We start from the raw sequence: 12,456 nt of genomic DNA, 5'->3' as shown, positions 1-12,456 counted from the left end.
TTCCTCAGAGGACATCATTCCATGGAAAGCACACTCAGCCAGAGGGACAGAAATATATTCACAAAATACATTCTGCTCTGTACCCTAAAAGATAGGAGATTGCTTCTCTGCTTTTTTTTTTTTTTTTTTTTTTTTTTTTTTTTTTTTTTTTTTTTCCCCCTTCCTATTCTGAATACTCACACTTTAAGACTTTAAGAATCTGTTTTGGTTTCTGGTGTCAAGCTCTCTGCCACTCTCCTCCATCCAGCAGGGCTTGGGTAGATGCTCCCAACACAGAGGTTTCCTTTCCTGGGCTTGCCTGACATGCACCCTGTGGCCTCTGGGAGCTTCTACATTGGCCTGAACATGCTCCAAAGCTCCCCAGAGGAAAAGCAATCTCTTCTCATCCAGACAGCACGTTCCATCTGATTCAATCTCTCCATCAAGGAATGCAACAAAGAAAAATGCATTACTGAAAATAAGATACCAATGTAAAAGAAACTACTGTTAGCAAGCTTTCCAAATTACAGTCATGGGAACTAAAAGTCCATGGGAAAAAAAGACAAAATGACTAGTAGCTTAATTAAAGAGAGATGGAAGCTGCAATAAACAGAAAAGGAGGGGAAGAAAGAGACAATGCAACTATCCACAACACCCTCACAAAACAGGAGTATTTTGAGTGGATAAGGGAAAAACACACAGCAACATGAACAGGTCCATGTGTTTTGAAGATGTTATTTTCTATCATCTCATTAAAAACTAATCTTTTTATAAATGTCTCTTTTTATAAATTGACATATTTATAAATCTCTTTTTAGCTATTTGTAAAAAAAAATAGATGTGAAGGAAATAATTATCACTCTGAAATTAAAGGAAGATCTTCTGTCCCACTGCATTCCAATTCTGTCCACAATGCATCTGCAATATACTTAAGATTCATTTTTCTCACTGCACATCTCTACTATGCCAGCACCTTTTTGTTTTCATTTTCCATTGAAGGACGAGAGAAGGGCCCCACAGTAAAAGATGTTGAAAAGGCCTTCACAGGAACTAAGGATATAGATAGCTAGAGGTAGTTTACAGAAGCTAATATGGAGAGGCTGTTAGAAGAATGGGGATTGCAGATATTGACATCAACAAGGGGGGTAGAGAACATAAAGATAGGAGTTTGAGAACAGCCCGAGGACGTCCAGCAGGGAGGTGATAAGATGTCCTCAGGGCAGGCTAGAATAGGATCAGGGGCTGCCCCTCCTGCAGGGTCATAAGTTTACAGCCAGGAAGACTTGTTTCTTCATCCCATGACCACCAGGAGGAGACCCCCAGGACTCACTAGCACACCCGAGGGGAAGGGTCTGCATGCTAAGGGGTTCTCGGAAATCTAATGAATATGTATCCGAATTCCTGGAAACAACTGATTATGTATTAGTGTTTGGCCTATATCCGTAGAATGCTTTTTCTTCATGGTGCGCAAGTTAAGTGGATCTATCCCCCTTGCACCTAGCGTTTGCACACTGCTGGTATAAACACCCTTGCTCTATATCCTTAATCTAGCCGTAGAGTTTGATTTCTGCACATCACCATAAAAGAGCATAGGTCATTTTACCGATTAACAGAAATAGAGAACACAGTACAGCAAGAGAGGACCTGGGAGTGCTGGTGCCAGCAGCTCAGTGTGAAACAGCAGTGTGCCCTGGGGACACACCATGAGGGCAAACAGGGATGCTTTAACACAGCACAGCCACACAGTCAAAAGTAGTACTTTTACTATTGTACTTAGCACTGATGTGGCCTCACTCTGAATACTGTGCGCAGTTCTGAGCTCCACAAAAGAGAAAGGATGTTAAAGGCCTTGAAGGCATCCAGAGAAGAACAACAGAGCTGATAACAAGGCAGGAAGGCACTTCATATGAGGAGGTGCTGAGGGCACTGGGATTGCCCAGCCCAGAAAAGTGGAGGCCAAGAGGCAACCTCAAGTGCTCCCTGCAACTCCCTGAGGAAGGGAGACAGATGTGTTCTGCTCCTGGGAACTGATGGCAGAGTGGGAATGGCAGCATGGGAACTGCCAGAGGAGGGCCAGGCTGGGCATCAGGAGACAGTTCTGTGCTGTCAGGGTGGTCAGGCACTGAAATAGGTTTCCTAGAGAGGTGGTTGATGTCTAATGCCTGTCAGTATTCATAACGCATTGGACAAAGCCCTTATTCATACACTTAACTTTTGGTTAGCCCTGAACTGGAAAAGCAGTTGGACAAAATGATCTTTTATGTCCCTTCAAAATGAATTATTTTATTGTTTTGTAGTGCTAAAGTAATGGAGTTGGAGAAGACCCTTAAAATCAACATGTCTGATCACAGAAGTAACTACCAAGTCTGCCACTAAAACAGCGTCCCAGTGTGCCACATCTGTACGTTTCTTAATTGCTGCCAGGGACGGTGACTATACCACTTCCACCCCATGCAGACTGCTTCAATGCCTAAGCATATTCTCTATGAAAAAATCCTTCTTGATATCCAGCCTAAACCTCTCCAGATGCAACCTGAACTGTCTCATCACACCTTAAATTCCTTCTAATAACCATTTTCTCAAAAAGCACATTTCACTCTTCTGCAATAACTGCATTCATTTTGAGAAGAACCATGGTAAAAGTCTCAAGATAAAATCAGCTAAGATAATTTTTTTTTTCCTGAAGGTGAATTTTCTTTTTAAGACTTTCATATTTTTCAAGTTTTACTTTAGATTATGCTTTGAAAATAAAAAATATATATATATATATTAGTTCTGGCTTTCTCAAGTGATTATCAGTGTTATGGTTTTATGATTTTTGGTTATCAGTATTCCACATCATAACATCATGTAGTACACTGGGAGTTAAAGAGTTAATGCTCCAGTTCTGGGCACCTGTCTGGAAGAGAAGAACTACATATCCTCGAGGACTTTGCGTTGTGAGAGGAGATATAACCCCTGGCAAGGTCACAAGACCTTCACTTTTTTCGGCTCTCCCTCATCCCTGCTGCTCGACTGACTGTGCGCCTCACCTCACCATTATGGTGAGGCCTTTCCTTCTTTCAGACGCTCTCTCTCTCATTATATTTATTAACTTCAATTTAATTATACTGTATTATAGCATGTTATCTTGCATTCTGATACCATATTTAGTAAATTAGTTTGTTTCTCCTCAGATCATTGCTGCTGTTTTTAATTACTCAGAGTTCCCTGTTTCCCTTTTCCCGGAGGCGTGGCTCTGTGGATCCCTCCACCCTGCCAGTCACACAATTGGGTTGAACCAGCCCGTAAACCGCTGACAATCAGAAACCACTCTAGAAAAGGAAGAAAATGCAGAAGCCGTCACCATCAACACATCATGTCACCTCTGACTTCCATGTGCTATTTTTCAGGGTAAAAGAGCATAAAAACATATTACTAAACTGAATAGATAAGCACCATAAAGAAAAGCAATTCATTCTTCAAGGAAATAAACTAAAATGAAGACCCACGTCCAGACTGTGAGCAAGTGAGAAGGAAGGGGACAGAAAAGTCCCCTCTTCACTGGAATATGCTTTTTCCCCTGGAAAAGTTCACAGACCTTGCTTTAACGTTACACCTTTTCCCCCCTTTAAAGGGCATAAAATAAGATTACTGTGATACTAGAAACACACTTGCAACTATAAGATTTTGTTAAGTTTTCTACAATATACATCACCTAAATAGAAAAATATTTCTTAATGCTCTCAAGTATTTTCCATCTCTGACTGAAGATAGCTAGGAAAATAATGGAGGAGACTGGCAAAAAATAGACTTAGTCCAGATCATATTTATAGCCTTGGCAAGGATCTGTTGTACACCTTCACGCTCCATTATGTTACATCCCTAGATAGAATTGCAATAGGCAGAAAAGGAGAAAAAAAGATGAAACAACAGCAGGCCATTATAAAAAAAAGATAAGTTGAGGGGGTGCTACATATAGCAGGAGTCACAGAAAAAGAGGAAAACAGCTTCATACACAAGATTATTTCACCTTCATTCTTTAGCTACCTTTCAGATTCCAACAGGCAGGACAACTATTACAAACTACAGCATGCTGGATATATTAATGAGAAAGTGTGCATTTCATTTTCCTCATCCACTCAGGGACAAAGTTAGTCTCACAGGTTTTAACTTAAACAATGCTCTCAGCCAGTTAAATTAAAACACTCAGCATGATTTCCCAAAATGTGTTCTAATTTTCTGTGTAAAGCTTTAAAATTCACGTTACAGCTTCACTAGTTTTATCCTCATTAATACTAGAACGGACTTTAATGTTAGTATATCTAAACCAGCTTCAATTGGAGGGCTTGATCCTCAACATATCTGAAGCCTAGGACAACCAATACAAACTGTGGAGGTTTAGACTTTCTGTATCAATATAGAGGAGAATGGCAGATGTCAATAAAAACATTGGCAGTAAACGCAGTAACATACCTAAAAGCAAATAAGATATTCACACACACACAAAGACAACTAAACAAAATCGTCACTGAACTGCAAGTTGCAGTAGTGAATGTTTTTTCCAGAGCTACAAAAAATGCTGAAAAATAAAGAAGTATTCAGAAAAGGAAGTAATAAAAGATTAAAGTTCTGGCACGAGTAAATACTAGGGCTATTCAGATTGTTGAGGTTTCTTCTTTTCTTCTATATATTGTCATGTGCCTGGAAATGTTAAAATTGCTAAATTAAATTAAAATATTTTATACTGGCAATTAATGGGACTAAGAATGTGTACTTTGAGTTGTGTCTTCCCTCGATTTATCCTCCATGCATCATAATTTTAAATGCATTTCTTCATTCTCAGACAACTTCACTGACTGAGTTCCAGTTAGAAAAAAAAGTTCTGAAAAAATAACTACCTAGTTATTTCAAAATGTTTAAGCTAGAGGTTTTAGCATGTCAGAAAGTTGCATATTACATTTACAGATGAAAATAACTGGATGTATTTCAATCTTCAGTAAAAAAAAAAATGCAACAAAATATGAAGCACATGTACATCAAGAATTCATCAAGATAAGGCAGACAATTTTTATATATATAGATACAATGAATAAAAGTAAAATTAAAAAAAAGTAAAACCCTTAGGGAAGAAGAAATCTGAAAGAACATATATGAATACCCAAGAACAGGATTAATGAAAGTAACTGTAGTAATACAGCAAATAAAGCCAGTAAAGATCATGAAAGCTGTGAAAACTTGTTTCAGAGTACTACTGAAAAAGGACTAGACCTAAGTCTATTTACAGAATCATATAAACTTGGGACTTGTAAAATTTACACACTGAGCCAGTTTGAAGGGCTTTTTCAAAGATCTATCTTTGAAGACCTTCTTAAGCCCTTTTCCTCGCCTTTCACAGCCACCTTAACACTGCTGCAATGTCTCTGCCTTATTTCTTTCTCCTTCCCCATCTTCAGCTTAGTAGAAGAAAAAACTTTAAAAAATATCATGCATTTCCAGTTCATATCCTCCATTACTATTACTGCTGCAGCAATACAATCTGATATTTTGCACGTTCACAACCTTTTGTGTTTTCATCAAAATGTCTTTCTATAAATGCATGTTATATTTGTGTCTTTTCTCACTCTTTTCCCTAACACTTAGTTCTTCGGTCAGATACGAGGCTGTCCTGGCCTGTAATTATCATTAACAGTTGGTGAACAAAAAAAAAATTAACCCACAAAGTGCAGACAGAGCAATACCTCCTCAGCTTCTGTCACCGAACAGCTTAGAAGCTTCTTGAGCTGATGGCTAATTTGAATCACTGTTAATAGCCAATGAGGGAACCCGCCTCCTTCTGAAACATATATATATATCTCAGCGTCCATAATTAAACTGGAAATTATTGCCAAAGGGTATGTGAGGTATGTTTAGTAGGAGTTTAGGATTCTTCTTTTTTTTTTTTTTTTTTTCCCTTTGTTTGCAGGCTGTTTTAGTAATGCCAAAAGTTCATTGACAGGGCCCTTGATTTCGTGTGTGCACGTAAAATAGTGAAATCATTCAGTATTTCCTATAACTTTAATGAGTTACAGAAACATATCTTACACTAACTGCATGCTTTGAATGACAAAAATAAAGCCATCTGATTGATCTGAGATTGTTGATACGAAAATACTTTTACCATCCTTATTGCTATTTTGCAACTATTCTTACTCTACAGTTTGTCTTTTGGAGACAAACTAAAACTTCTATGTTCAGGACGTGAGTACACACAGACAAATAAAAAGTATTATGCACTTTTCTATTTTTTTCCCCCATCTACTAGTTCAAAGTTCTCCTTTCATCTTTAAGAATGCTGAATGGCAAGTTATTGTCCAAGAACTGAGGTAATTCTCATACATTTTTTTGAGAAAGTAATAGCTAAGTGCATACAAACGTACATGCAGATTCTAATATGTTATCATCACCAGTTTGTACATGCAATGTAAAAAAATCTATTGACAACTTTACCTGTCACTTCATCATGCAATTATAAAAGAAATTCCCTAAAAAAGGCTTTTGTCATTTTCTATATATCAGTTGATTTCACAGTTGAACATATAAGCAGTCTGTATTCTATTCAACTTGCACACAGATTTAAGTGATTGAATATATGTTACAGTTTTGTAGCAATCTCATGCAAAATGTTCAGTTTCCTCATCACTTAGATTAGCAGCTGCCCAGCTCTAACAAGCTTCCACTGTGTGCACAGAATATGGTATTTCTCCCTTCTCTCCTGGAAGCCTGCCGGCCTGCCTCTCACTTAACTTTCCAGATTAACAGCAGAAATTCAACACCCAGATACACACATATCTTAAAAAAAAAAAACAAAAAAAACAAAACAAAACAAAAAAAACCCTGTATGCAGAGGACACTAAACACTTTTTTCAAGGACTACAGGTAAAGCAACTCATTTCTTCCTGATCTTATTCTGGAAACAGATAAAAAACGAAACTGATTAAACTACTCAGTAAAAAACCAAAATCCATAAAAGAAACAAACTCAAAACAAAAATGATGTCTTCACTACAGAAGGCACAGATAATTTTGACCAATATTTGTATAGACACATACTTATCACTGTAAGAAAACAATTATGTTTTCTTACAGTGCCTACCTATCAACTTTTTTCTCATTGTTGGTATTTAAACAGTATGTGTTCACCAATCTTATTAACTGAGGCAGGATGCATCAAAAATACTAGTATTATGCATGAAAATAGAGCTAATCCCCACCATAAAGGTTCATAGAAGCATTCCATTATCTAGCCTTCCAGAAACATGTATGTTGCAAGTTAATAGAAACCATCTCAAGCACAAGTTCTATTTATAAATGAATTCGTCCACCCTAGCTACCCAGTGTACTATATATATATATATATATATATTTTTTTTTTTCCATCATAGATACAAGTACTGCTTTCTCTCAAACAATGAAATAAAAACAAGAGATGGCATCTTTCTCAACCACGTAATACAAATGACCAAGTTCTATAACTCAAAAATTGCCAAATTAGGAAAAGAATTTAATGTCCATTAAATGCAACTACATATGAATAACGCAATACACCAGAGTATATGCCTCTTTAGCTTACCAAGGTTATTATTTCACAAAAAGGGAAAAAAGACTTTTTAAACCTAAAATCTAAGAAAACAATGAATTTGAAACTAGAAAAGACTCAGTTCATGTTGCATCCGAAATACAATATTGTATCTCTTCAAGAGCAATTCCTTTTGTACAAATTAAAAACAACTATTTAATCACGCTTTGAAAAAGGCTGTTTTGTTCATAATCTTGAACAGCACAATAAATTGAAAAAAAAAGTTTGATTTCTCTGTGCATCAACATCTATAATTGTGGAAAAACAGGCTTCCAGTTCAAGTATCATTATGAAAAATTGACTTTTAGACATAACAATGGCTCAGAATAAAAGTAGTTGGAGAATCTTAAGTCCTCTTGCCTCCTTTCCTCATTCTATACTCAACTATAGACAAAAACATACTTGTTTTTAATTGAAAGTAGTAAAATCAACATTGGCTAGCTGAATAAGTTCACACAAATTGACATTTACACTAAAGACTGAACAAAATAGGCCCATTTTAGCTCCTATGTCACGATATTTCTTTTAAAAGACAGAGGGCTACAGTCTATTCAACTGCATAGAAACTATGATTAGTAAAAGTACTTCTGTGATGCAGTAAAGACACCATTTGTTTGTTCTGGTTAAACACTTGAAAGAAATAAGTCTAAAGATATCACAATTTTTATTTTCAGGCGAAACGTTATAAAAACCAGATCTATCAAAATCATACTCTTCAGCTCGTCATAATATTATACCTCCTAGGAAAAAATACTGTTAAAGTTTTACAACAAACTAAATACCTTCAGCATGCTTCTACTTTTAAGTGTTTCACAACATAAGTTTAGAATCTACTAGCTTCTAATGGTTTACCAGATTACCTCAGAAAACTAAAATGAAATGTAATTTCCCGCAGAACCTTGTAAAATAATTAGCAATTAAAAAGATACTGTGCAACACTGTTTATATTTTATGCATTAGTACCCCTCTGTAATATATATGTTTAATTCCACTGGCTAAATTCAACAATTAAAGCGTTTAACATAGAAATGTAGAAATTAAACAGGTAATGGTTAAGCCACGTATCAGAGATGTCCTCACTCTGCAAAAGCACTCCTCTGAATAAAGGAATGAGAACAGTTAATGGAAAAAAAACATCACTATGCATACTGCATAATAAAAGTACTTGTTAATAAGCAGTAAATAAAAAGCATGGTTTTCCCATGAATGAGAAGTTCATTGGCTTTTGCCATACCTTTATCTGTTGTCTTCTAAGCATTGCAAGTTCTCTCATATCTCGGAATGGTTGTAGTAAGTACTGGTAGAGCTCTGTGGTAGCTTCTGCAAGACTGCTGTAGGCCTCATCCTCCATCTGATACAGTTCAAGCAGCTCTACCATGCTTTCTGTGTTTTTGTGTTTTTCCAGTAGCTATAAAAAGAAAAACACCGATTTTAATTAACGTTTTAAAATTCCTGCTGAAAGCAATAACAGTTTAAAAAGTACTTTTAGCCCATCTCTTCTCTCCTCCAAAAATCCTCACTTGGACAGACCAAATAAGAAAGTCTCAATTTTCCTTTCACATATTGAATTTAGCTAATCAGATATGATCACTTCTCTGACAACCTTAACCCAGAAAGTATGGCATTCCTATTGATTTCCTCCCTACAAAAATCACAATAAATAATAAAAGAGTACAAAGAGCACAAAAAGTAACATATTCATCAGATACGCTACTTCAGACGTTTCCCACTTTCAGATGTAGTAGGAGGAATGATGGGGAAAAGTCAGAAGACAACTCAGATGTTAAGATTCCTAGCTCACCTATTACTTCGTACCTACATAAGCTTCATTATATTAATGCTGCTCCAGACACAGATAGAAATCTATGTGAAACGAAACAGTGATCTGCATTTTACCCAGATAATTTAGGCATGAAGATCAAATCCAGAGTGTCTATTAGATATTTTTAACAAGGAAATTATAAATGTATTTTAAAATTTAATTTTTTTTTTTTTTTCAAAACATGTGTTTTCATTTAAGGAGACATCCTGTCAGTTCCTCCTTTCAGATCTTCTGAAGTGGAAAATTTATTCATTGCTACAAATCTGCTACAATGTATGTTTTTAATTTATGTTTGCTTTGCATCTATTTTGGGCATCTGTCTGAACAAACCTCACATGTTGCTGAAAATCTTTTACCATTTCCAAAAATATATTCAACTGTTCAGCTACACTGATCTCATACAGATATGTGGAGTAATTGATGTGTTCACCAAGTCAAGATTATCTGAAATAAAATCTTCTCTTACTCTCAGACCCTGAAAGTGAGTCTCTTTTCTTTTCCTTCACCACCTCAAAAGCATATACAGTCAAATGTTTAATTAAGCACAGATTTGGAAACTACAGAATAACCATTTTGCATCTTCTCTGCAGTCATGTAAACTGGATTCTCAATTTATAAGAAATATTTGCTTTATATATGACTGCATCAAGCATGAATACTGGAAAACAAAATAGAGGGAACTGTAGATGAGAAAGTGAATCTTTGATCAATAATTCTCTGGCATCTGATTTATCTGTATCCCACAACTGTCAAAAGACATTTTTTACCACAGTAGTCTACTCTGTTCCATTATGTTCATACTATTCTGCTGTGTTTGTTACTCAAAAGAAAAAAAACTCTAACACAAATTTTGCATCTGATGATCCCCACCACACTGCACCAATTTCTCTGAATCTCTAAATATTGGACAAGATTAAGAAACAGGAATCAGAGAGGCTTGTAGTAGCTTAATTTGCTCACTGATCATTGATATGATTGACAGATGACAAGCCATAAAATATTTCCTTCAGCAAGGCTTGTTGGTGATGAGAGGTCTGGATGAGACTGTAGAACAGCGATGATGTTTCTCATCAGCAGTATGACAATTTGTTCTTTCACCTAAACAATTCCGCCTCAGAAACTGTTCCTACTCCAGGCTCATTCACTATGCCCTTCTGCCGACTGCCAGCACATGTAATAACCCGTGGTGTTCAAGTTCTCGGTGAAGGTACTGGGCAGTGTTCTGTGGTTTGCAGTCCATAAAACTAATGTTTTATGCATGGTCTGTGCTAAACACACACAAATGAACCTCCACCTGAATGGACAGCAGTCAGTCCATTTCCACTCTGGATTTGACTCCTAAGTTTCTGCAGACTACACATTATTCCAGCAGTTTTAGCCTTTCAGACTATTAAGCCACCACTTCCTTAGCTCTTCTTGCTGCTGCCAGTGTCTTAAAATATAGCTGCCATACTCATCCCATCTCCTGTTTGTACCTGGCATATCAAAAACTTTCCTGTAAGCCCAGAGCTGTAGTTATTTCTCCATCAACATACTGAAAAAAACAAACCTTTTCTCTCAAGCCAACTGTTACAATATATCTATAATACACTATAATGTTAGTTTTCTGGTGGAGGCTTAGGCTGTATTAACTGCTTACTGAGTACACAATTTCATTTTAGGATGTAATCCTACTATTTTGTAGATATACAAACTATACAGGGCAATAAAGAGAAGTAACAAAAATTAGAAAAAATATACAAATATCACCCTTTAAAGGAGTATTTTAAATAATCAAATTTAAGAATAAGAGCAATACAATATAGTTGGGTTTTTTTTTTTGTTTGTTTTGTTTTGTTTTTCTAATTATTTGCAGATGACTCTTAAGGCCTTTGTGATAATTTTGGTATTGTGGAAGGCAGTCACAGCTTTGCAGAATTAAGACTAAAGAGGCACCAGAAACTAAAGATTCATTTCAAACGTATGTCCATCCATACAGTGCAAAGGTATTTCAGGACACTGGCAGCACGCATCTACTTACAGTGCTAGTTATTCAGAGAAAATTCCATAGACAGAAACGGGACTGATATCATAATGAGGTATCCTGACACTCGTTGATAAAGCAAGTAAACAGGCATAATTTCAGGGCCTTGTCCACATTCAATTTCATTTGGTCTGTTGCTGGGATTCCCCTAATTCTATGCCTACAAATGCTTTCCAACTTATTCAAAATACCCAATCCTCAAGGAGTAAACTCTTAAAAACAAATACAAGCAAGGGCACGTTATGTTATTCACAAACACATAGTGTTGTCTTAAATTATTAACACAAGGCCTTCCTTCATTCCTACAGCAACAAACCACACATGCTGCATGTCCCATGCCTAAGAAAGACTTTTTTTTTTTTAAATTAAAATGGTGATGCAATTTCCACACAATTAGAGTTTCAATAAAAAGACAACACTGGAAAGCTGATTCAGAAACAACCAAGTATCACCTTCTTTGATTTACACCAAAGGGCCATCAAATACGGATATTCTTCAAAATAGGTAGGAAAATTACCTGCCTCTTCATACAGACTACACACACCTGCCTATTAGCACATTTATATAAAGGCTCACTCAGTCTGCATTTGAGATCTAAATCTCTTACAAAGGCTGCGAATCAGCTCAAAAGCACGTATACATTTTGTTTCATCAGATCAATACCATAAAACTGTTGGCTCAAATTTCACTTGAATTAAAAGCTACATGAGGGAAAGATGAGACTGAAGAAATATAAATGATCCAGTTTTGGAAAAGAAAAACGAACAATGCAGAAATTATGACCTACATTTGAAGTGATAGTTATGATACGCACAATCTAAGGGTATAAAGAGAAGCACCAAACTACCCTCTCCCCTTTTTTGAAACTGATGCGATTACCACACTTCACCAATGCAGTGAGGCATGATAGCTTTGATTCTCTTAGTAGACATGGCCAGTAAGACAATGAGGTGCAGAGGCTGGTTTGTTGTTATCAGTCCTAAAGGGGAGAGCAGACATATATCGTTAGCTGTGCCCTCCCATTCTGCTCTACAGT

At 36.4% G+C, this 12,456-nt stretch overlaps 1 protein-coding gene across 1 annotated transcript in view; it reads right to left on the bottom strand.

The window, feature by feature from the left end:
• Window positions 1-12,456, bottom strand: part of JMY (junction mediating and regulatory protein, p53 cofactor) — a 66,063-nt gene that overhangs the window by 39,804 nt on the left and 13,803 nt on the right. The window contains exon 2 of the mRNA XM_052670189.1: window positions 8,810-8,983. Coding sequence (XP_052526149.1) covers window positions 8,810-8,983 — 174 coding nt within the window. The remainder of the gene's footprint in view (window positions 1-8,809; window positions 8,984-12,456) is intronic.

Source organism: Tympanuchus pallidicinctus, unplaced genomic scaffold (assembly GCF_026119805.1).
Source record: "Tympanuchus pallidicinctus isolate F22 unplaced genomic scaffold, pur_lepc_1.0 scaffold9, whole genome shotgun sequence".
Classification (NCBI taxonomy): Eukaryota; Metazoa; Chordata; class Aves; order Galliformes; family Phasianidae; genus Tympanuchus; species Tympanuchus pallidicinctus.
Note: the sequence above shows the minus strand (reverse complement) of the source record. Positions and strands in the feature narration are given on the sequence as shown.